We start from the raw sequence: 26,113 nt of genomic DNA, 5'->3' as shown, positions 1-26,113 counted from the left end.
TGCTCACAGTGCAACCAACCAGCCTACAGAGCCTCCATGAACCTCTGACCAGTCTTAAAACACAGTAAAAAACTGCCCTTTTCTCCTCAAGCGTGACAAATTAACTATCAGAAAGTTAATCTTTCTAAAGTAAAAGAAACAACTGCAAATACCAAGCTCTGCCTGCAGAAATGCTGTCACCATTAGCAGTAAGTCTGGGACACTGAAGGCAGTTCCCAGCAGGAAGAGGATGGCTCCTCCGAACCAGCACCCTTCTCACTTGATAGCTCACGGTGTAAAAGTACATGCTGTTGTTTATCCTTAAAGAAATTGCCAAAACAAACCAAACCAAACACTTTCTACTTGGCAGTCCCTTGTAGATGCTGTGCTTGTTTCTGCAAGAAGGAAAACAACTCCCACCTTTTCCCTCAGCAGACACTGCCACCTCTGAGGGGGTCCTAATGAAATTCTTCTCCTCTCTGCACTGTTTTTGTTGGCTTCTGATGAGTTCAGAGTTCACAGGGCCATATCACACCTCCCCAGTGACCCATGGTGTGGGGGTCAAACCAATAATCTCAAGTGGAAAATCAGTGACCCAGGGGAGTGATCAAAAATGCACAAATTGGGTCAAGCAGGTCCAGCCACTCAAAAGGACCAGGCCAGGACCGTGCCCTCTGAGAGGACATGCTGAGTAGGAGCTGCTCTGACTGTCAGCTGTTTTCCAGATTTTTGGCCATTTGTTTGACCTGGGGATACAGTGCAATTAATGGCAGGCAGAAGGCAGGGAAGCTGACACAACATCCTGGGAAGGAACTGATCTCAGAGCTCAAAACCTGGTTTTGCTGATAGTTCAGCTCTGCTGGGTCCCACTGGAAAGTGCATTATGGATGTGGGTCTAGCTAAAAGCAGAGGCTGCTGCTGCAGGAAGCAACTGAATGAAGTGAGAGAGAAGCACCATGCTCCACAAAGGAGTGCAACTGGTGGGGCAGAGTGAAAACACTCCTCAAAAATGTCATGAGCAAGGTGCCCCTTAAAATGGTGCCCCTTCTGCTTTGAGGAAGCAAAGTCTCATCTTCCTTCCCCGGCAGAGAAATTACAGATCACACACAGGCAGTTGTGAATGTGTTTCACTTCATATGCTGGTCTGCAGCTCTACCAGTTTATCTTTTAAAATGATTTACCAGTTAACAACTGTGATCCATTTTGAGCATTAAGAGCACAAAGTAGCCTTGTCCAACTAAAGCAGGTAACTTCTGACTGATATTCAATTAACATGTTGTTATTTTCTCTATGACAAGTAAAGCCTAAAGCAGGTTTGTTTTTCTATCTCTGCTTTATTTATCTTCCAAGCATTAAAAATATAGTATTTTCTGGCTTTACTGCAGAATTTTTAAGAGCTTCTGGGTTTATTTAAAACTGAACTACAGGATTTGGAACACTTAGGAAAGACTTCTTTTACCCAAAATATTATTTAGTCACAGGTATCTGAAGGTTTCAAAAGCCGTAAGTAAACACTTCTTGCTTTCTGCAGGTCCCTTTTTTTTTTTTTTAACCCCTGTTTTAGTAATTCTTCAGCTGTGGAAAATACCTGATGCTTCAAAAACCTAATCAGAAAAAAAAAAATACATTTCAGGTTTACTGCATTTCATTGATAACCTCTATTTGCAGGTCACTTCTAACATCCTTGGAGACATGTGCTTGGGCTATCTGAAAGGGGAAAAAAGCAAAATGAAGGTCTAACTGCTCGTGCTGTGCCCCATCACGTTGGGGGTTTGGATTTCATTGTGACAAAGGGTTTTTCTTCCCTCTGTTCTATAGGGAAAGTCACAGAGGTCACCCTCTTAGTACCTGGTAAAAAGCAAGGAAGGGAATGGTCTCTTCTTACATCACTATCTCCTCCTTGCTGCTGAGGGAATATTTTGCAAGGGATATAATCTCACATGAAAACCTGCCTTCTTACTTTGTTAGAGAGTACTTCTTGAAATAAACTTCAAAGACAGCCACACACTAAGTAGCAAATGGAAAACCCACATTTGGCTGCAGTCTCTTTCATGTCTAAGCAAGACATACAGAGACTCTGGGTGATGGCATCAGACAGCCCAGGCTGTGATTAAAGAACAGGAGAAAGCAACAAGATCCTATCTGTGTCCAAATTCTCAGTGAAGAGCTCCACTGTATGCAGTGTGATTGTGTGATGTTTGTTCTCAGCCAGGAGGATCTACTTTTAAAGAAGAAAAGAGAAGCTGATGTAAGAATTAAATTATGCAAACAAACAATCTTGAAGTATCAAATACATTACACTGTCTTTATAAAGCTCTTCTCAACAAACACTAAAAACAATTAACTGAAAAGATCACGTAGTGCCTATCTCTCCAGACAGAGTATTAAAGATACTGCAGTGCTGTTTGTAGTCAGTGGCTCTAAGAACTCCTGTTGCTTAATATTCAACATGCATATAACATAAATAAATTAATGAAATTTCAAATCACCGCAGATTTCAAAGAAATCACTGAGATGCATTAAGGTGGGTCTCTGTATCTTAATAGGTGAGATAATCCTATAATAAATATTCTTTGCCCTTTCAGATCAATACTTCCCACAGCCAAATAAAGGGTTTGCATTTAAAATTCACTGGGAATCAAATTTGGTATCTTAGTGCTGGGAAGAATCTACAAGCACAAGGAAGTGCTCAGTGGCTGCTGTCTGTGAGCACAAGGAAGTGCTCAGTGGCTGCTGTCTGTGAGAGAGGCTTGTACCCCACAGAAGAAGGCAGATGTCTAGCAATGTCATACTAACCTCAAACACACCATACACACTTTATTTATGGGCTGAGCTGGTGGAGGTGCTTCCTTCTCCTGTTCTTTTATCAACAATACAAGGCTGAAAAATCAGATAACATAAACGAATACAATCCCTGGCTCTCATGTAGCACATGCCATGCAGAGAGAGCTGTTTTTAGTTTGAGGACTGTGTTTGGAATTCCTTCAGTGTCAGGTTTCCAGTTACCAGACCCTCTTCCCTGGGCCAGGCACGACTGCGGTCGGACTGGATTAGCAGAACACTCTGCAATGTATATTACACAGCTTTGACTTCTGCAGGCTTTGCAGACCCATAAAAATAATGATCATTTAATGACCTGCATTTCAAGGTGGGGGCTGTGTGTGTGAGTGGTGGGTGTAAGAGTGGAAGAATCTCTCTTCCCGTTCTAAAGAATTCCTATTTGGTTTGGAGAAGGATGAGTCCAGATAAGTTTGTTTGAAATCCAAGCAATACATTCCAGATGCAATGCAGGCAGGCCTGATTCTCTTCTCTTGCATACACTTTTGCAAAGTCTAAAGTGGTGCTAACTGGTCTGAATATTAGAGCTCATATGCAGTTTCTCTCTCTATTCAATACTACAGCTTAAAATATTTAGAAACAAACAGTTAAAGCACCACAATCCCAGCAGGTAAGTTCAGAGACGTGTTTATATTTCTCTAGTTGAAGTCCAGCCTTAAAGCAGCTGGAGAACTACATCCTTTATTGTTTGCAGAGGGCCACACCACAGAGGTGTTGGGCCCCAGCTGCCCCCTGGGCCATTTTTAGCAATTGGAGACATTTAGGTGTCATACTTGCTTTTACATCTAAGACCAAGGCTACAATTTACTCACATACCAGCTTTCCATGCAGGGGAGCAGACTGCAGAAACAACGGTAAGACAGGCAAGCAGTGTATGACAGGTTTAAAACTTTACTGTAAGATTAGGTATGACTTCCTATGACAGCATGAACAGCTTATTTTGTCTGCAAGAAAATAGATTGTTCTCAATCCCTAATGGAGCAAACTACGTCACAGACTGGTTAACATCAGAATTTAGAGTGCCATTTAATTAAACTCCCTCCCATCCGCAACCAAACCATAAGACAGTGTTGCTGCTTTGCTCCAGCATTAGTTTATTTTTCACAGCAAATCTCAGACCAGTTTCTGATAATCTCATCCTGCAGGCAAAGCTCCCCTTTCTCTCCTTCCCTAAATCCAACCTACAAATATAGGAACTGTGACAACCAGGATTAAAACCCTGGAATCAACAAAAACAAAACCCGAAATGTGCTAGCTGGTGCTCTATAAATGCCTAAAAAGCATTCACAACAACTAGTGCAATAATCCTTCCTACTCAATTCCTCACTTGTTTTGTTCATAAGCTCTCAGGCATGGTACATCTCTTCTACCAGAAGGCATAAAATAAAGTAGCACCTATTGAACAAGACATTGCTATTCTGTGATCTCCTCAAGCTTAAAGGGATCTTAAGTAGATTGGTACTTTAAGTAGCGAGTCATTACAACATGTGTCATTTCAGATGTTCCTCATTATTCAGCACAACATAATGCCGTGTGAGTCATTAACCTCTGGGCACTGGTAACCTACTCTCAATGCAAAGCAGTCATGCTTGTTGCTCAGGAACCCCCATGCTCCACTGGGGAGAGACCTGGCTGAGATTTCAAGGTCCCTTTGGTCTTTTGTTTTGCAGATCAGTGGGGACAAAAAGCTCTTCCGACAGACTAAAAGAGTTCTTGGCTTTTGGTCTTCTGAGTCACGTTTCTGAGAAGATGCTGACCAAGTTATGTTGGAGGGGAGAAAACTTCTTTTTAAAGGACATATGCCTCTTAACCAGCAAGAGAAGGACCTGTTTAGGCTTCTCAGTTGAATTTTGCATTTAAATGCAAATTCAAACTAATACAAAAAAGTACTGCCACTACTGGAGCAAGATGCTGAAGTGAAAACTGTGCTGTGGTAATACTTGCCCTATCTTACCGTGTAGCAACTCCCAACAGACAGGGGGACCCTGCTGCCCCTGCCATGAGAAGAGCCAGTTGCTTTCCCCAAGAGCAGGCAGTCTGGAGAAGGGAGTGGGATGCAGAGGTGAGACCCCAACATGGGCTTCAGTGCAGCAGCAGCACAAAAGGCAGAAATACCACCTGGATCCCTTTGCCTCATCCTAAACCCTGCTGGAGGTCTCTGCTTTTTTGAAGGCTATTAGAGTAGAAATTAAGGAGCCTGTGGTGGTTTAGGAGCTTTTAATTTGATTCAAAAGAAATTCAGTTACCATAGTCAAAACTGCTTTTCAGTAGGAATTGATCACACTCCAGAAGAGCTCCTCCCCAGCAGGGAAACCTCTGCCCTTCGCCTGCCCATTCACAGCACAACTGCTGTCCATGCTGGTTTTGTGGAGTGCTTTCAGAAATGCATAAACCCAAATTCTACCCTGTTCTCATTTTCCATTCGAAATGAATTTAAAGCATGGTGACCATTCAGCTGTATTATTCAAATGATTTTCAACTAATAACAGAAATCATTAAAAGAATCTTCCTAAGTAATAATAACCTGGGCCCAGGTCTTTACTATTCAGCCACTGGGACCTTAACACGCTGTCTGATCTTTAGTGGGCTAGTAAAAACCTGTAAGAAGTGGTTATTAATGTTATTACCAAGCTTTTAGGCTTTTTTTTTTTTCCTCTTAGAGCATTTCTCATTTAAATTAAAGCACTCCTTGCAGCGCTTTCTCCCATTGCCATGATGAAGCATGGCTGTCAATTCTGCCTCCAATGGCACAAACTGGGTAGTAAAACCATGCTTCAGTAAAAAAGGAATATGTAGCTGGTTATTTTTTCCTTCAATTTGTTTCTTTCTGGTCCAGACATTCTGTTAAACTCACTGCGACATATCATTCTTTTTTTTTTTTTTTCCCCCTTTGTAACAAAGGCAAAGCTCAAGACCCAGAGAAGAAGGATGGGTGTTTGGGGGTGGGGGGAACAAGAGGGACCTTAAAAACAAGCAGCTCTTATTTCTTTCTTCAGGCAGTATTTCAGTCCCCATTGTTTCCCTACTGCTCATGTACTGATTTTCTCCTAAACACCACAAACAGCCTGTACATCCTCCCCCCCGATATTTTCTTTTGTTGGAACCTTTCATTTCTATACAGGCATTAGATTATACATTTCCTGGCTTGCCGCACTCCATTAACACTCTGGTAACCACTCATTTTCCAGCTAGCCATTAAACACCACCTTTCATAATTGAGATTTAAAGGCTCAGGGCATGATAAACAGCTGAAGTTATAACTTTACAGCTGCCTCTATAGAAGTGTGTAAATCTCCAGATTTGGATAGGCAAATCAGTTAATTAGACTTGCATTAAGCCACAAACTTTGCGGGGGCTCTGACAGCAGATGTCCTGAAGTTGTGCTTTAAATAACAAGGGTCACACCCTCGGTCCCACGGGGCCGGGACAGACGGAAACGTCCCGCCCGGTGCCCAGGGAGCGGTAGCGCTGACTGCAGCTGCTGTGACTCGCAGCCGGCCCGAGCGCCCATTCCAGCTGTGTTTATGCTGCTCCTTCCTGCAGAGCTCCTTCAGTTACACCAACAGCAGCGCAGAGACTCCCGACTGGAGCCGCTCTACCTGCTGCCTCTGCTGGAGGCAGCCCTGGCCTTGCCACCCCACCTTTTCTGCCTGTCAGCTCACAGGCTGCTCCCAAAGCAGCACCCACGAGTTCTGGGACTCAGCACAGCTTCCCAATGCCCCTACCTGCGGCCGAGGAAACTCCTCGTGCATAACCCTGAGTCACTGCTGGCCAGTACAAGTTCAGAACTGGTGACATTCGGAGCTGCAGCCACCAGTCTCTTTAGGGGCACGGGTAGTAAGAGGTTAACCTTCGGTCGTGAGGCCCAAGGGCCTGAGCTCCACCTCTGCACGAGTTATCTCCCAGTTGCTGCATTTAAAAATACTGTATGTAATTAACTGTTATCAGGTTGTTAAGCAGCGTGCTGAAGTGTGAACTTATCATTCAATTGTTTCCTTTATTTACAAAGCCCTGCCATTCTCTTAGGCAGCAGCCTGGGACAGGCTGTTGACTTGCTCAGATGAGGAGGGTTTGGCACGCCAGATCCTGGGAGCAGAAGCAGATTCTGGAGAAGTGAGACACAGACGAGAATCTGCAAACACCCCCTCAAGATGTCCTGTAGAACAGCTGTGCTTGAAAGAGACACGCACACATGGCACCACTGCCAAACACATCACTGTGAGGTTGCTTTGAGACCTGAACCACTGAGCAGGGAGGAAACACACAATACAGCTCCCAACTGCTTTATGGGCACAGGTGGAGTTTTTACTCATGTATATGCTATTAGCTCTAATGCCTATAGAAATACACAAATATGTTCCATTCCCACATGAAAACAACATAACTGCTGACTTTCATACACATCTGAGCTCAGTTCTTCCCTATTTAATTTGCTGGACATAGTTTCCTTAAGCAAATCTGGAAGTCAGAGGTCAACATGTTAGAGCACAAGATGGAGGTGGGTGGACAGGACAACAGTACAAGATGTCACAGCCCCTGCTGTCCTCTCTGCCTCCTTCAGCAAGGCCTAGGTTTGGATTCCTAGAACCCATCATGTTTTTTACCACAATCCCCTCCTGGCCTGGCTACTGTTCTCTTCTTTGCTTTCCTTGCCAGCAGCACCAGCCCTGGCAGTGCCAGCCAGGTGTCCCAAACGACATGAGACATCACCACCTCTGTGTGATTTTCTTCCATGCATTCCTGGCCTGGGGCAGCACCATGCACCCACAGCAGGATTTACTTGCATGGTCCCTGGGCAGGCAGCATCCTTTGCTCTTGGGGAACTGGTACAACCACCAATGTCCCTGATCTACATGCATCCCCCCAACACTTCCAATAAATGAGATCTGTAGCTTCTAAACAAACTTCTGTGCCATCTGCGCACTGTGCTGCATGACAGACAACAAGATAAAATTTGCAACAGCAAAGACCTTAGAGCAAAACAACCTTTTAGAGAGAGCAAGTACAGGCTGTTGTAACAGTTCTATCAGCTTAGTCATGTATCTAGAACAGAGGACATCAGGATCCTGAAGCTGAAAGAGGAGCACACAGTTGAAGAAAGAAAAAAATGCTTTAAAGACACACCAAAACCCTCATCCTTGGTAAAGCAATGTCAATAGCTGGGAATTAGTGATACCTGAGAAAGGTGACAGCATAGCACTTGGAATATAGGGTAGGGGCAAGCCAGCATTGAGACAGAGAGAGGTTTTGGACAGCACTACCTGCTATAGACTTAAATTTATTTTGAAAGGACACATACATCATGTATCAAAGATGTGCAACAAAGTCTTACATGCAGGACTCGACGCTGGCAGGAGCTTCAGCTGACATTACAAGGAACAGCACCACAATCAAAGAGGCATCCCCACCCACCCAGGAAGGCTGCTGTGTGCCATCAGTGAAGCAACAGTGCTTCTGGATATGAACCTGGTAAGAACCTGGCCAAGATTCTAGACAGCATGTCTCAATTTGGCTGGGAGAAAAAAAAAATTAAATAAAACCACCCTCTAACTTGAAACAATCTTTTACATAATGAATCAATCAATTATCTTTGTTCTAGTATGTTCAAATCAAGGGAATCATCATTGAAAATAACAACCAATTTATATAGCTCATTTAAAGCCACAGTAAGCTAGGCTGCTGATTCACTAATGAACAATAAAGGTCACTACTATAATATCTCTCTAAGCATTTTCAGATTGTGTAGTGTGATAGACTTGAAGTGGCAAGTTCATAAAGAACCCATCAAGATACTTTGCAGGGGGAAGTAAAGATGGAAAAACATCTGTGCTTTGCCTGGATACAAGACTGAGAAGAGGGAATAGCTTAGATGCAATGAAGAACTTTGTGCCCCAGACTCATCCAGCCCCAGCCAAAGCCTCTGGATGTCAATGGAAGCATTTCAATGATCTTTGGATTGGGCTTTTGTATAGAATGGTATCTGCAAGGGGAGGAAAGGGCAGGGAGAGAATGAAACATCTGTATCCTGGAATGAAATCAGGAAGTTCAGGCTTGACAGCCTTAGACAGCAAATAAATTGTACCTCGGGTACTAAATGTAGGTTGCTGAAATGCCTCACTTCAAGTGGAAACATTCCTCTTCAGTTGTGTCTTTCAGGTATTCAGAGAAAAGCCTGAGCAGAATGCTGCTAAATTATGTTTTACTTTTTGAGTGCCCATGATCTAGAAAATGGTACATACATGCATTTACAAAGAAAGAAGACATTCTGCCAAGATGGAACAACACACCTCTGCTCTGTGGATGTTAAATCCATGATCATCAACAGTGTGGCAACTGGGGCAATGTAGCAGAGTGTGCCCTAATCTGCAGCATCACGTCTGGGACTGTTACCAGGACCAGATGTTTCAGAGGAAGCTGCAATTCGTGGACAATTTACAGTTTGCAAAGGTCTTACAGCATAAAAGAACCTCTCCCTTCCTCCTCAGATGTTAACTCAAACAAAAGCAACTGTTGGCCTAAGCTTGGGTTTGCAGGAAGGTGAAGGTTTCAGAAACACAAAACACTTGATGACATTTCTGTACTTGCTGATGTTGATACTGAAAATCCCCAAACATGATAATATTTAATCTTGACAGACCTACTATTTGAAGCCTATATGAAAAAAGCATATTGGAGTAGAGAGCCTGTGGTGAGTTGAGAAAGATGCTTTCCCAATGTTAAATCTTTAATGCTGACTTGGATTCCTCTTAAAAAAAAAAAAAAGAAAGAAGATGTGTAATTCTACTGCCAGTAAAACAGGATTTTCTTTAAAGGAACTTTGCAACATTTCAAAGGCCCCTCTTTTTAATGAACAAAAAGTAAAAGAGAGAAACATCATATTATATCAAGCAGCCACAATATAACCCATTACTCAACAACATCATTATAGGTTCTAAATCAGAAAAGCACAAAGTAGCAATACCATTTTGAGGATGCAAAATCCTCTCTGTATACTAAAGTCCCTTGAAAAACTTATAAAACCTGCGGTATAAACTAGCACAACTGAAAAAGAAATATCAAAGGAGGAAAAGACCAGGGTTAAGGGTTCTGTATTGATTTTTTTCTCCTCACATTGGGATTAAAGTGATTTCAGCTGGGACGCAGAATTACAGATGTAATTATAATTTCCATTTATATTTTTAGACTGTGTACAAAGAAGTGTAATAATGGACAGCTGAACATTTTCCATTGTCCATTAAAAATGAAATGTTTCTGATGAAATCTCTATAAGACCAAGTACCACTGCAGCAATCTCTCAGTAACAGATCTTGCTTCAGATGTTTGGTGAGGAGAGACAAGGGAGAGTTGCCACCCCCTCGTACAAAGAAATCAAACCAAAATGACATTAAGGTTGTTATTCCCCTCATATACTACAGAGATTTCACGTTTAGATTAGTAACAAGTCTTTTCAAAGAAAAAGTCAAATTATCATTAAATAACCTTTCTTGTCATTATTTACAGAGTACGTAACACAAAGCATTGCATTAAGGAGGCATTATTTAAACCACAAAAGGTGTAGGGAGTGAAAAAGAAATTTCTCCAAGTACCACTGCCTGTCTGCCATCCTTCCTTCATCCTTTACAATGTCCACTTAAGCCCAGGTTTCCTGGAGCTCTCTGATAGCAAGGCAAATAACTGCTGTTGAAAAGCAAATTGCATTCAAGGTAAAGCAGGTGCTTAAGTGCTCTGATGGATCTGGGCCTAAAAATTCAAGTTGTAAACCCCAACTCAATTTCAAATGACTAATTGAATTTGCCTTTTTTTTTTTTTTTTAATTCCCTTTAGTTTTAAACTGATCTGCTCTGTGCTTTCTGCCATGAAGCGTGGTGCAGTCAGCACTGCAGCACAGCCCGTCCCATCACGCTGCTCCCACTTGCCATTCCAGAGGGGCAAAGAGATCCATACAGAAACGCTCAAAAATGCTCAAACCCAGCACTGGTATGTTCAGGCAGCCTAAATTCAGCCTAATTCCCGAGTGGGTGAGAAACCCAGATGCCTTCAGAGACCCCTACAAAGCTAATTAGAAGACTACCAGAAGTCTACACACAGTGAAGCCACATGGGTTTTCTGAGCAGGGCTACTGGGATCCTCAAAGCTTTTAACTGATTCTGGAAATCTTTAATCGCTGAATGTACAGCTGTAAAGTGTGTTTGCTGTTTGAGCATCTCTGGAGGAAGGACTGTTAGCATCTTTTTTCCTACATGCTTTGTCCCAGCTATTGTGTTGGCTGGTTGAGTTCAGTTCAAGAGCATATCACTATTATCTCCTTAAAAAGCAAAACAAGGGGAGAAACTGTGGCCATACCATGCTTCCAAAAATACATTCTTTCTGCACTGAAGACAAGTCAGTTCTCAGTAAACAAACATGCCTTTTCTTTGAAGCATAGAATCTCATATTGAACCAAAACTCATAGCAAAAATGCTAAATGAGGGTCCAAAAACTTGGAGACACATGGGTATATATATAGCAGTGCACTAACTAGCCCCTAGATCCAAGCAAAAATCCAGTCACATGAATTTTCACTGTGAAATCATCCTGAGATTGGTTTTTCTTGCCAGATTTTGCCATGATCTATGACAGACTGGTCTCAAAGCATCTCCCTTCACCTGTAAAACAAGAGCTATTTTTCTTCTTTAAATGAAGGAAAGAGCCAGCTACTCAATATCCAAGGACCCCTGTTGGCTTGGGGTTTTGCTTGATAACCTGGGCTGGGTTTTGTTCACACATTTCCTGCCCTCTGGATGGAACTCTGACTGCCAATTTCCAAGGCACTGTCTCAGACTATCTAGTGCACAGATCCAATCTCCTTGCTGAATTACATCTGGGGTGGAACAAAAATGGCAGATAATTCACTTTCTATTACAGTTAACACTCTCCTCCACTTGCTTCCCACGTATGTTATACAGTAGATGTGTTTGCATGTTCTGCTCTATTTTTTCAGCTGTTGCAAGCACATAAGCTATCAATTACACTCTATGCAGAGAGGAGATAGTGATTTGAGGAACGGCTTCCCGTTTATATAACTCCTCACCTCATCACTGCTCAAACATTTAAATGAATGCTTTTGGGCAAGAGGCCTGAAGTAGAGAGATTCCTAAGGTGCTCTCTCCCCTGCCATTTCCCCCCTCATTGAATGGTTAATCAGAGCAGCATAATTCTTTAAAACTAATATTTATTCAAACAGCTGCAGGATCCCATCTGCTCACACAGAACAGAGGACAGAAGCAGCGGAGGCCACAGCAATACCAGGCAGAAGCCAGCAGAAGTTGTGTCAATATCTCTATATCCAGCCCAAGTTATGTTTGGCAGACAAAGATTTTGAGTACAGTAAAGACATTACCATTACCCTAAAGATGTGGTTAAGTTTTTAGCATATGCATGATGGTATTTAATATATTTTCAAAATAAAGCTTGCTGAAAGTCTGACTAGTGGCCTATGTGCTATTTAAGACCAACCACACGCCTACAAAGCTTTGCTGCCGTGTTTCTGGCATATCCATGACATGCTCAATAGCTCATGCATATTTTTCCAAATAAGCATCCACAAAAGAACAGTATCACTGTGCATCTTATGCTTTGTTTATGCCATATTTGAAAGAACTGTTCCAGCAGAAAATTTTGCACAGGTGCTAAATGACAAAATCAGTGCTAATTTACATAACTATTAAATGCTAGAACAATGCAATCTTTTCCAAGACTGGAAATGAGGGTAAAGATTCTTAAGAAAGCAGGAATTAATCTTCTCTAACAGGGTAGAATAGGAGTTTTAGCTCTATGCTTGCTCTTAACAAAGTTAATGTTCCACAACCACTAGTGATCTGAATGTTTGCAATTCTTCAAGAACCTTGAATCACATTCATTTTTGAAGGACTACTTTTATTTCACTTATATCTGTGATGAGATTGGAAGGGCTGAAGAAGAACACATAGAGCAGGAAAAGATGTCGTTCTTTTGCTAGGATATCCAAAATCTGGACAGAAACTGCTGACATTGGTGGGCAGAATTCTGGGGGAAAACAACAAGTAACCTAATCAGAGTTTGTCAAATTACTACCAGATTGACCCAGACAGCAAAGAAATCAAAAAATATGCTTCAACAGTGGTTGCATTTCAGCCTAAACTGACTGCAATCATTAGGAACACATCCACGGATCCAGTGGTTCTGGACCAGGCTCATACTAGCTTCTAGTAGTAAATTCCTGGCTGTTCTCAAGCTGGATCAACACATCCAAAGCATGGCTTTCAAAAGCATCGTACTTGAAGAGCAACAAAAAAGCCTTCGGCGAATATGAGCAAAGACATGTGGACAAAGCCCTCTAAAATTGAGCATTTTCTCCTGATATGTTTAAGACTTCTGTGAAGAGAAATTAAAGATGTCACCTACTTATGAAATGGAAGCAGTTTGGCTGCCAATTGTCTGAGCTGTGTTGAAACAGCTGCTCTAGCAACTGTTTTTACTATTAAATTCTTCAGCAACTCTCTTAATCCCAAATTAGATACCTCTTTCCTTTAATCACCAGTTTATATAAAAGCTCTTTCCTCACAAGGCAGGGTTTCAGCAAGGATAACAAACAAGGGCAGGTCTGCTCCGTGTGCTGCCCTTGTGTTTCTGCACTCCTCACATCTCCCCCACCCTGCTTCTCATTTCTCGGTGGGTGGCACACGGAGTGCTCACGACTCTGTCCCCTACATGTTTGTAAAAGAACACAGAACTAGATTTGAGGTCTTAGGATTTCACAGCTTGTCATTATCTTGCAGCATGCAATTAAGACTGTCCACATACCATTCACTTTCCTACTTCATCATAATCTTTCCCCTTTCCTAAACATGTACACAATACCTGTAACTGACTCTCTTCAAGTGGCATGCTATTAGAAGCTTGAAACTTGCCATTGTGACAACTCACTGTCATGGAGGGCTGTGATTCTGGTGTGTGTGTTTTTCTGGTTGTTCTTTTTTTATTTTATTTTTCTTTTTTCCTGAGTCTGCTATGCAAAGCAAAGATTGGATGGAGACAAAGGAATTGAGAGCTAACAGGGAGAACTAAGTGCAGTGTGCCTCTGAGCAAAGGGTGCCGCCGCAAAGCCGCCGCTTGCTCACAGGAACGGAGCTGAGCAATGACACAACGTCCAGGAGGTTCACGTGCAAAAATGAGAGCTGCAGGAAGCTTGCTCAAAAATTCCTAACCCAGCTTCCTCAAAAATAACGCATATTTACACCTGATACTGTTGGCTTCCTACATTTTTCCTTTGTTAGGTGTTTTTCCAGCATGTTTGCTGACAGCCATCTTTCAGCTGCACCTCCAGACGTGTTTATCAAGGGAAAGCCGAAGCCAAGAACTGCAGCAGAGTTGTCTTATTTCACAATGCTCTTTCTCACCTTTGCAGCCTAGAGCCCACACTTTTTGATGAGTTCTGAATTACAACCCAGCATAAGCAGCAACATTTTTATTCCAAATACCCGTACCTACAAAGCAGCCAGCTGAGCTTCTCAGTCTGCTGGTCTCCTGAGCCATTTCAATATCCATCTTAACAATGCAATGGATGTATTTGCATTTTGGAGCACACATCTTATTCCCCAGGTTTCACTCAGCACATCACTCTGTTGATGCATTCTATGGGATATATGCTTTTGGTTTTTAATTTAATCTTCTTCCTAATTTGCATTCACTTATCTTTTTTCCACAGATCCTTCATCTCAACCTAACCATTTTGTACTGACACTTTTTTTTCTTTCATTAATATTTTGTTCCCTAACATTTGTTTTGTTCTTTTACTCACTGGAGGCATAGTTAATACAGCTTTCTTTTCTGAGGCAATGTCTCCAAGACTTCATTAAATTTTATAATATTAATTCAAGCCCTTTTGTTCAAATGCAATATTTTCCTCCATCTCCCATATTTTTAAGCATAATTTGGTGCCCTTAGTTTGAGTGGGAGGTCCTTATGCCTGATTATACACAAAAATTCATACCAGATCCATGTTTTCTGTAAATGTGACACTTGAAAGTATTTTTATTTAGTCGGCATAGTATCTCCTTGCAAAAAGGCTGGCTGCTTAGTTTCAAAATATTAATTGACTTTTAAACTATTCCATATTGCATTAACTGGCTTTTTGCTATGAGGAGTTGACTGACTTATTAGGAAAATTGACAAACCCCATCCCTGTCTGCCTCCTTCTACATTTCCAAAGTATTCTTCTGAGACATCTGGCTTTTAGTAGTTTTTTTTTCCAAGCTATGTCCCAGTTGTTACAGACGTTTTCTTTAGTCAATTTTCTTTAGTTATTCCCATGGAGATTATAGAGGTGGCCTGCCAGCTGCAATCCATGATTTAATGTCACGAACCTTGACCTTTCTGACTTTCTAAAGTATACTTTTTCATTATTTAGACTTAATTTGGCTTGGATGGAGGCATCATGTTCATTTCAAGTGATATTTCTATTTTATTAGAAAGCTGGAGGTATGTTTTACAACTAAATCTCCTTCCTTTTCTATTCACCACAGAGATTTCTGAAATTGTGATCCTGTTTACAAACTTCTTTCCTCCTTTCAGTCAAGTCTTTAAAGACACAAGACTATTTTTTGAGAGGTCTGTAGTACACTGACCCTTTTCCTACTTGCTCTGCTTTTAATACCTCAGATTCTCCCTGAAGAAGGTGTACACAGGTTTTTTATGAACTCTGCACATTTTTGGACAAATGTATTTTGACATCATACATGAAATAAAGTCTTCACACTTCACATATGGCACTGAGTTGATATTGGGTACCCCGGTGCACCTGAGCAAAGGGATTGAAACTGAGGTGGAACAGAAAAAGCTGCAACAGAGCCCTTGCAGCTCTCTGCTGCATGTATGTGTCACAAATCTGCTGTCCTGCTAGAGATGTGGGCTCTGGCCTTGACGTACAGCTATTTCCCTGACACCTCCTAGAGCCTGGGTGGTTCCTACAGCTATCAGTTATAGTATCTTCCAGAGCTAGGAAAAGTTAGTTAGCTAAATCTTAAAGCTGTTTAAAATTGGATTTAAGGTAATCTTTTAATGAGCACATCAGCTTGGTTCCCAAGCTTGGGCTCTAGCATATAAAAATGATCTTTCTTCTTTGCCTGTATTTCATCTTGGCTGGTTTACTGCAACAGATCTTGGAGGTCCTTGACCAGTATTTCCATTAAAACTGATTCTAAATTCACCTGCCAGCACTTAAAATCCAACTAAAACCATACATATATTTCATTTATAATGAGATCACCACATTGGAAGATACAGACAGACAAGATTTTGCTGAATTTTCAATAAAAGCGCAGCTGTCAAGATAAAAATCATATTAAAAATATCCCTGAATTACTGATATCACTTTAAATGATTAAAACAGAAGAGAGAGTTAATAATCAAGTACGCTGCAGATACTGTTTGACTATTATTTATATTTCACATGATTAGGGTGATGAAGTTAGTTGGGCCATTCATTTTAGGTTCACCCTACTTATTTCCAATCCTGTTTAAGACACCAAATTATTAAGTCTTCTTAGTTTTGAAGTTACACCAGGGGAATATTTAAAAAACAAATTATTTATGTCAAAAATGAAAAAAGACCATTTACAATTGGTTCTCAAATATTCCTCTTGACCATCTCCTCTTATTTTAACTGACATAAGAAACAAGGGAGATACAGACTTTATTCAGCCACCTGGAACTACACAGTATTTTCCCATCAACCTGCTCTTCACTGGTTTCCCCCACTTCAGAGGAAAAATCCTGGGCATTACTAAAAATATTGGGTATTATATTACACACAGAAGTTAACAGGCTCACCCTGTAGTTGTGTACTGTATGTCCAATAGCATGTTTCACTGACAGACTAAGATGTGGGTGATTCTGGACAGGGTTGATAAATGAGTTCACTGCCATTAAAGTTTTGGCACCCCTGGCCCCCTCCAGATGCTCTTTTTAGCCAGGTGAGCAATGCTCCAATTTGAACAGTATTGCAGGGCAGCAATGGCACTTGTTCCCTGCAGTCTGCCCCAGCACTGTCCCTCTGGCTGCCATAAAGCCCCGTGTTGGGCCAATAAAACAGGGAGGAAATGGCAATTTCAGCAGAGCCACGTGATGAAGCCAACTGGTGAGAGAGCAGTGAGAAACAGAGGCAAGCTGCTTCCAAGGAGTGTCCCAGCACCAAGAAGGCGTCTGGAAGATAACTTGGCACAACAGCAGCTGTGTGATGGGACAGAGCAACAGTGTCACTGAGAACCCCTGTGCCAGCACATGGCACTTGTCAACAGCAACACCAGTGGGACGTGCCTCAGCTGATGGCCAGAACCTTGACTGCACTGCTGGGTCAACACTGGGACACAAACTGCTCTATGCCAGGCAGGAATGCAAATGAAGTATACAAAATAAGAAAGAGGACAGATTTTCAAGTGATGGAGTAGGTTAATTCAAAGGGGTTCCAAGCAAAAAAAAACCCCAAAAACCAAAAAAAACCTTGTGATTTAAACCAGTATGAAGAGAATTTTGATTTAAATAATTCATTTTAAACCTTGCTTTTTCATCTGTGGTCCTTGGCTAGTCAATTCCCAGAGGCTGGGAATGCTCTGACAAGTTGATTTACAGCTAATTATAGTCTGCACTAAAACTGTGATTTCTTTTTTGTTAACCAAGAGAATACACTATATACATATTTAAGTAATGTCAGTATATTAATTTCAGATTCTGCTAGACAATGGTGAATGATGAGTCTTATTTAATAGACAATTAACTTTTTCTCGTGATTTGTGTCAAGTCACTTTCTGATGATGTTTTCAGGATTCAATTAAATTACAGAAATCTTGCATTTTGAAATAAACTCAGTAAAATAAAGGCACGAACACTCAAGTGCAAGAAGCAGCTAATGAAACATGCTAAGTAATCCATTTCTTCTGTTGGAGGAACCTTATCTGTTGATGACACAGATATTACCAAAACTTTACTTTTGATTTGAAGGGCTCAAAATGGTTTTGGCTCAACTCTAGAGGCTACCTTCTAAATTGACTGCATGGGTACTCTGGCCCCTTGAGTCAATGCTATTTTCATGCTCTACAGTGCAAGACCTCAGTGCTCAATCTATTTAATTTATTGAAAGGGAGGTGAAAACATAACAGAAATGATCTCTGCACGGAAGTACTCAAGGGAAGGAATTCTGCAGGTTTGGCTCTTAAAATCTAGCAGAAAAAATATTTACTACAGTATCTAGAAACTGAAACTGGGTAATGTCAGACTTTGAGGGAAAAAAAGGCATAATCTCTTTAAGCAGTAAAATAATTAACCTCCAAAGAATGTAATGAATTCTCCACAACGTGACATTCTAATTCCAGGTTAGATGCTTTTGTAAATACATTTACAAAAGTAATGGGATGGATCAAAATTCAAATGTAGTTTGATGCAGAAATGTAGAGTCTTGGAGGACTCAGACAAGGTGACCAAAAATGTGTCCTTTCTGGCATCATACCTAGAAATGGAGAGTGAACTGCTTTCAGCTACTGCTTTAAGAAGTGTGTTGGAAAATCCCAGCTCTACAGAGACAGGGCAACTGAGAGGCATTTGAAAAGATTTTATTCTGTTATCAGAATAAAGGGTGAGAGATAAGAGATGTAAAACTCAACACCATTCTATCAGCAGCCAACCTATTTCCTGGTTACAATACCTTATAAATGCTTTTCAGCCTATTAGCTTTTGCCACACAATGCTGCTAATACTTCTACCACCAAACACCTATTATTTTACCCCAGGGGTCTTGCTACAGTGCATCTTTAACAGTTCTAATTCTCCAAAATATCTGGTCTTTTTGCAAGGCCATCATTTGAAACTTGTTTCTAGTTCAGTCTCTCTCTCACCAATGTCATCTCTATTCCATGGCCTTTCTAAGTCAGCACACCTTATCTCAGAGTTTGCATACAAATGTACAAGACTCTGAGAGCTTTCAGTCAGATTTTGAGAATCCTTTACAAATCCATTTCTCACATCATGCAAGTTGCATGGTCAACCTGAAGAGAAGCTTCCAGCAGAGGAAGACTACCCATTGCCACTGTATGGCAGGGCTGGTTCCTTAATCCATTTCCAAGGTTCCCAGTTTCAGGATGCATGTTACTTCTAAGACAGACTCGTGAGCAAGTTAGCAGTTTGCTCAGCAGTCTCGTCCCAGCCACAGCAATACAGCTGAACCCACCTACACAGCCTGAACTCGTTTTTCCATGCCAGCAGTTATTTTCTAATGCTCTCACAGCCTTTCTGGCTCCCCCCCTCTTCTTGACATAAATGTGTTCTTCAATAATATGAGAATTCCAGAGGAAGTCTGAAGTACTACTTTTCCATTGGAATCAGCATTTCCTATTGGAAAGATGGCTGAGCTTTCTAATCCCCACTCATCTCGTCAAGCAGCGTGCTGTCCCAGTGCCTGTCAGTCTGCTTTTGGTCACAGCCAGCTTTTCCACCACCACAGAAAAGAACGTGTCCTTCAACACGAGGCTTCTCCAAACAAGGCTGCCATTAGCAAGACTGTGATTTACATTAAGACAGACTTCCATAAATGCAAGCTCAAAAATAGAACTATGAACAAACAGAGCAGCTTCAGCTTCATGTCTGCTCCAGAGCTCGATCAGGAAAATATTCTGAATTACACCAAGAAAGTACTCATTAAAAATAGTTTAAAAGATATAAATGTTTTTCAGGCTCCCACAACCTTGCCCTGCTCTTCTTCCCAAAAGAAGAGGCTAAGATGTGTAAGAATCAAGCCATTCTCCTAAGCAGAAGGGCTTAACATTGCTTAATACTACTACTCAGCACTACTTAGCAATAGCCTCAGGGCAACACGTAAGTACTGAGTGCAAAGAACTGTATCTCTCTTGCAAAGCCTCCCATTTCTGTCTCTCCCGCTTGCTGCTTTTCTGCAGACAGAACAGCACAACGCAATGAGAGATGAAGACCTGCCACTCTGCTGCCACAGCCACTTATCATTTAATTCAGATGTTTGCCTCTGTAGACATTTCCAACGAAAGCCTACAGGCTGGCATTATTTTATGTAGAAACTTAACTGTGTAGCTCAGCTCACCACTCTTTGGACCAGTCAGACAGAAAGCCTTTCTCCAACGGCTGCTGCCTCCTGTTTCCCCTTTTAATTAAACATGTAACCTTACACAGGAACAGATCCTTCACTCAAAGGAAAAAAGGACATCACTGACTTCAGTGAGACCAGGACAGTAATTTGCTGCTGCACTTACTGAAAAGACAAGCACACTTGACAGCTGAATTCCTCAAACAGTGTTAATACAGACTTGTATCACCTGAATTTGGCCCATAATATCTAGACTTAAATTAACAGCTTCAGAGAAAAAACAGAAAAAAGAAAAAAAAAAAAACCACAAAGCCACAATGATGCTTCAAAGCTTAGAATTTTTCAAGCCAGCAGCAGGTATGTTCAGATCTGACTTCATGCAGGATGCATGCCTTTGCAAAGGAATGGGACAGTGTCTTAGGGGCATCAAACACTGATAAAGATTTTGCTAGGTGAACATTCCTCCTTCTTGTCTGGTGGAGAGGAAGACCATAGCCCTCTTACTTAATTTGTCCATGCCCACACACACTGGGGCAGGAGTCCTGGTGGCTTTCAGGTGAGCAGAACAGTTTCATGGTGTAGGTCCCAGCTACTCTTGACATAGCACAGATCCCCTCCTCCCTCCTCATCCCGTGAAACTGGCTGCAGTCCAAGCGCTTTCCTCTCCTTCCTCGTGTGTGCCACACCAGAGCAGCAGGCAAAGGTCATATCCTCCTGGACTCAACGTAATATTGCAACAGGAATTTGTTTCCCAGCATCTACAACCCTCATCTGAAGCCTCTGTAAGTATCTCTTATTAAACTGGGCTTAAATGGCTAAGTATGCAGACAGCTCCATATGGCATCCGTACCACAGTGAGGACAGCACAAAAGAAGGGGAATAAACCCAAGGGCAGGAAACTGAACTAATACTAAAATGCTTGAGAGAAAAAAGCTACTCTTTTGAGGAAATACGACCTCTTCATTTCTTTCTACATTTCTGTTTCTTTCTCTTAATTTCTTTTCCTTTTTTTTTTTTTTTTTTTTAATAATGCTGCTCATTACAGCAGTTTTCATGGATCCTCCACCGCCGAGAATTGGTTGGCAAATGGGTGGTTTTTACCTGGATTCCTCTATACTCCTGGGCAGTCAGCCATAAGAACAAAAGAAATCACTCATTTCCATTAGTGGCTGGCACTGAGACTGCATCCCCTTCATCTGGATTTAGACTTCACTGTACAATCTAGTCATTTGTGACTGCCAGGGCTTAATTACTGCAGTAACATGAAACTGCAAAACTTACAAAACTGAAGTATAAAAAGCAGCAGCTGATTTCTGAATTGTAGGCACGCCCAAGGGTGTGTGACATCCCAAAGCTCTGCTCCTGCCAGGGTGGAAACCCTCTGGAGACACAGCTTGGCTTGTGTGCAGCAGTGTAAATGTTTGGGTTGGGAAGCACAAACAGCCCTGCTGAAGTGCAGGTCTTCTCACTCTCCAGCATAATCTCCTTAGGCACAGAGAGAAAGGACACTCTCACAGTGATCTTCAAAAGCTTAGGGAATATTTGGATGACTTTCTAAATGGAGAGTTCCCACCAGTAAAATACTCAAACCTGTTCTAAGAGCTGGAGAGTTGTGTTTCCAGCAAATTAAATGGAGGTTTGGGGAACAATACTGTAAAATTCATGATCTTATTCAGATAAATCTACTTTAAAAAAACACCCAAAAAAACCAAAACAAAAATCCCAAACCCAACTAATCAAACCCCACAAAAACACAGGTTGTAGAGATGAGCAGTATATAGACCTAGGGAGTATGCTGAGGGTGCAGCAGTTTGGAAAGGAACAGGACAGAAGGGATACAGAGAATGCTTACTACATTCACAAGCAAGGGCATGTCTGCATCTGCACTGTAGTGCTCACTTCTGGTCATTTCCCTTGAAAGGAATGCTGGGGAAATCAAACCAATTCCAGCTTATGGAAGTTACTTCACTGGGAAATTTTCAGTTTACAACACTTGAAAAAATATGGTTAATTTTCTTAAAGGGAAAGTGGATAAAAGAAGACATGATATAAGACAAATATAAAAATTGCTGTAGAGAGTTACACTGAGCACCAAGTATGAATTTACTTTCCTGTAGTCCACAAGGAAGTATTCAACAAAATGAAAGTTCAAAATAAATAAAAAAGGAGTATGCAAAATTAAAGTACACCTAACTAACATGCAAAAATCACTGGTAGAAACATGATGGGGAAACATGAGTATTGGAGGACTGTAAAAAAAAGATGGCCATTTACCCACAGTCAGCCAGGAAATACACACAAGACACACTGTTGGAAAGCAGGCCTCTGTCAGAAAAGCCAGTTACTGCACAGGATGAATCTCCAAGAAAAAATGGCTGATAAATATAATTTGAAGGCAGGAAGTAAACTGCACACAGATATTTTGGTTTATTAAAAATGCCTACAGACATCCAACAGTGCCTAGTGAGACTGCCTTTATATTGTGGTTAACAAAAGTAAAATATTCTTTGTATTTTCATCTGGAATTGGACACAGCATTACATATTTATCAATCAATCTTTCAGTGTTCACCTTTGAATGTAAATAGCTGAGTAGAAAAAGAAGCAACAAAAAGAAACAATTCACTGATTTCCTAAATGCCAGCACTACTTCACAATAAAAAAAATCTCTTCTTGCTTATAGATACCTATTTTTGCTTTGCTTTTACAAATCAGCCTGCCTGTAGGTCCAAGAAGTGGATTGGACCATGTTTCCTAGGACTTGCCCAGCCCTCTAATTCCAAAGGGGGAATATTTTTCTGTTTTTGTTTTCTTCTCTCTGCTTCCCACCATCTCTTCTAGCATCCTCTCATTCCTTTTTCTGGCTTGATTTGTGTTACACTCCACTATCAGAACTCCCATAGAAATGGGGCTGAAATCCCTGAAATGCTTCCTTTTTATTATACCCCACTGGTTTCAGACTAGAATTACTCTTCATTCAGTTGATAAAGATTAAAAATTAAAAACAGCCCTCAGAGAATTCACTCACATTTCCAGAGCATTCAGTAAAAGCACAGAGATGTTCTCATGGAATAGACTGCAGTCAAACAGCCCTTGTAGCAACACTGGGACTTCAGTAGCTGTGGCTGCTGTAGTGGAAGCTTTCCACAGCAATGTTCTGTCAATGCCAGCTGGGATTATATCACTACAAACTCAGTCATTTATGCCCTGCTACAGCCTGTTATAACTCTTGCAGAGCCAGCTCCCTCTGTGTCATGTTCTCTAGCTGTGGATCATGACTCTTCCTGACATGTTCAATGAGAGGCCTGTTTTTTAAAAATTCAGAAGTCCAAATTAACAGTACAGGTATGAAATGGCAGTAAATGACAAGACAGAAGTGCAGAAGAATCTCTCATGTTAGAGCCGGACATCAGCTGTGGGCTGCCCTCCCTCCCCGTTGGAAGGAGCTTGCTGCTGTACCTGGGTAAGGATGCATACTGCCTTTCCACCCCCTCGAAGTGAAGACTGTAGGAGCTCCCATCTGGACCTTTTCCAGGCACCTGTGGAGAGGAGAGTAATTAGAGATGAAGATCAATTATGCAGCCCAGCTACTAACAATGCATCTCAAAACGATAAGCAGAGAACACATGATGCTGCAACATGCCAAAATCAACAAAAGAAAAGCAGGGGCTCAAAGAAGCTTCAAATCCCATACACAATCTTATCACTGCTAACAAGAAAGGCTTCTGTATCAAAGAAGTGTTTAGAGCAGGTACAATCTTCAGCACCTTTCCCTCATCTGCCTTCTAGCTGGGATACTCTCTCTTCTTCCCTGGCTGGCTGTTCTCCTAGAATTCAGACATCATCTAACTAAGCACATCCCTTCTGATTACAGTGGCATAACTACCTGAATCAAAGCTAACATCTTAGCACCAAGTCTGCTTTTTTTCCCTCCACTAGCTTGTTTTGCTTAAGCATAAAATATGACACAAACCGGTTTTCTTTCATTCTTAACACGGATCCAGAAACTTTCCCTGAAGCCCCTGCAAAGCTAAGCATCCAGCTGGGAGTTAAGTGCATTTATGATGCTCTGGTGCCATTTCAAAAGTGCAGCGTTAGTGCACTCAGTCAAAATGCCAGTGCTACTTGGTTTGTGTTCAAGATGGCAACGGGCATTGGCTGGGGAGCACAATTCTATCAGGAAGGCTCCAGCCGGGTACAAACGCTGAACTTCAATGCTTTTAGCACACAGGAGCTCTCCCAATTTCACTCAATGCCTGCTGATGGCCCAAAGTGTTAAGAGCCTTGTTAAAATGGAGCTATTAGTCTTTTCTTCCATAAATGGAGGAGGCTCTGACTGCCTTCAGTGTTTCCTACATTAGTATGTATTCCTATTCCGGTGCTGCTAGAATCAGCAGTTTTATAAAGCAATATACTAAGAGGCCATTTAAAATCCCCTTCCCCTTTTACAGATTAATAGCAGAAAGGAAGATTTAATGCCTTTTCAAACATTTTTAACAATTCATTAAAAAGAAAGCAATAAATCACACTAAGCTTTTGGCAAATGCCTGATTAGAAAAAAGAGAAAACAAAAATTAACATGTTTTTTGCATTCTACAGGTTAAAGTACATTTCTGTCAGTTCTGTAATTTATGCACAATACACCATTATCCCTGAACAGATGTATAAACCACTGCAATGAGAAAAGTTGTGCATTCAGGTGCTTTAAGTGTTATCTACCTTTACAAAGCATTTCTGTGTACATTACATAATCCTATGCAAAGAGAGGTAGTATCATTTGCAGCTTCTAGGCAGGCTTAGAATTATTCCAGACACATTTTGTTATGCACCTTGGCACTCAAACATCCAAGATACTTGTAAAGGAAAAAAAATTATTTAGTATAGGCCTCTTGCAAGCTTCCTTTATCTCATTCAAAACAGAAAGGCATCCTCACAGAACTGTTGGCTACCAGAAAAAAACACCTCTGATTTGAAATGACCCATGCTTTAGCAGCACCTGACTTTGGATGAGCAAAAAATAACAATAATTGCCCTACATTTCAAAAAGAGGGCAGTAGGCTAAAGGGATCATTCATTCATTTTTTCCACCAGAAAAAGTAACATGCAGAGAGACTTTATAGAGTCACTTAGGTGAAGAGTCACAGCCACTTTGGCTGTTCTTACACTGCTAATTTCATCAGGTTCATAATTTCCCTTAAGTTCCCAGGTACACTGGTAAGAGAAGACCCTCCAGATTTCTCCTGTTTTATGAAGAAGAATGAGGGGAAAAGAAACAAATGTATAATCTGGTCTCTCACCATAAAAACAAACAGTTTTTTATGGTCTACCTGTGCAGCTGTAGATAGGTTATTAATTATGTGCATGAGTCTGGTAGTGGTGTGAGTTTCCTGCACTCTCACAGCTAAAGGGAGTAACAGCAGCCAGGCAACATGAAAAAACACAAACACTCAGAATTGTGCCAGCATCCAGCAGTAATCCCAAAACTTATACCAACCACCAAAAGTAAAAAATATTTACATCACAAGGCCTTTTTTCAGCCTGAAAACACCCCTTTTTTGATGATTTCTTGCAGACCAAATAGAAGGCAATAGCCCCTGCCAGGTCTGTTTGTATATATGATTTGAGAGACAGTTACCATAGAAACACCCTGGTGGCGGATACACAATTTTGCTAATTTGGATCCATCGAGCGGCTGAGTCTCCACACCCTATATAAAACCCCCAATGCACTGGAAAAGCATGCTCTGGCTCTGCACAGCTAATTAAAGGCTCAGCCATTTCTTCTGATTTTCCTTCTCCATCTGTCCATGCGACAGTAAAAGCGTATCATCACTCAGCCTGGAGTGCCAAAATGGTGCCTGGAATAAAATACTACCCTGATGAAAAGAGAAATTGTGAAAATAGAAACACCTCCTCAGTAGAAGCTATTTATGTTTCAGAAAGAGTCAAAGCAAAGGGTTCCTTTGCTGCCTTCTACAACAAACTAAACTAAAAATCGGTGTGAAATGTACTAATTAGTAAGATCAAAATATTCCAACTTCTCCTCCTTTTCTAAAACAGGACATATGCAGCTGGCCCTCAGACCAGGTGTGGAAGTTTTGACACAGTTAATAATCACAACATATTCAGGTGAAGAAACAGTAATCTTAATAAAACAGGATTAAAACCTGGAAGTC

At 41.3% G+C, this 26,113-nt stretch overlaps 1 protein-coding gene across 6 annotated transcripts in view; it reads right to left on the bottom strand.

Moving 5' to 3' along the window:
- The window catches only part of PARD3B (par-3 family cell polarity regulator beta), a 388,514-nt gene that overhangs the window by 7,622 nt on the left and 354,779 nt on the right, over positions 1-26,113 (bottom strand). For all 6 annotated transcript variants that reach the window (XM_059853260.1, XM_059853261.1, XM_059853257.1 and 3 more), the window contains one exon: positions 23,398-23,477. In XM_059853260.1, coding sequence (XP_059709243.1) covers positions 23,398-23,477 — 80 coding nt within the window. The remainder of the gene's footprint in view (positions 1-23,397; positions 23,478-26,113) is intronic.

This window comes from Haemorhous mexicanus, chromosome 8 (assembly GCF_027477595.1).
Source record: "Haemorhous mexicanus isolate bHaeMex1 chromosome 8, bHaeMex1.pri, whole genome shotgun sequence".
Lineage (NCBI taxonomy): Eukaryota > Metazoa > Chordata > Aves > Passeriformes > Fringillidae > Haemorhous > Haemorhous mexicanus.
This window is presented reverse-complemented; position numbering and strand designations above follow the sequence as displayed.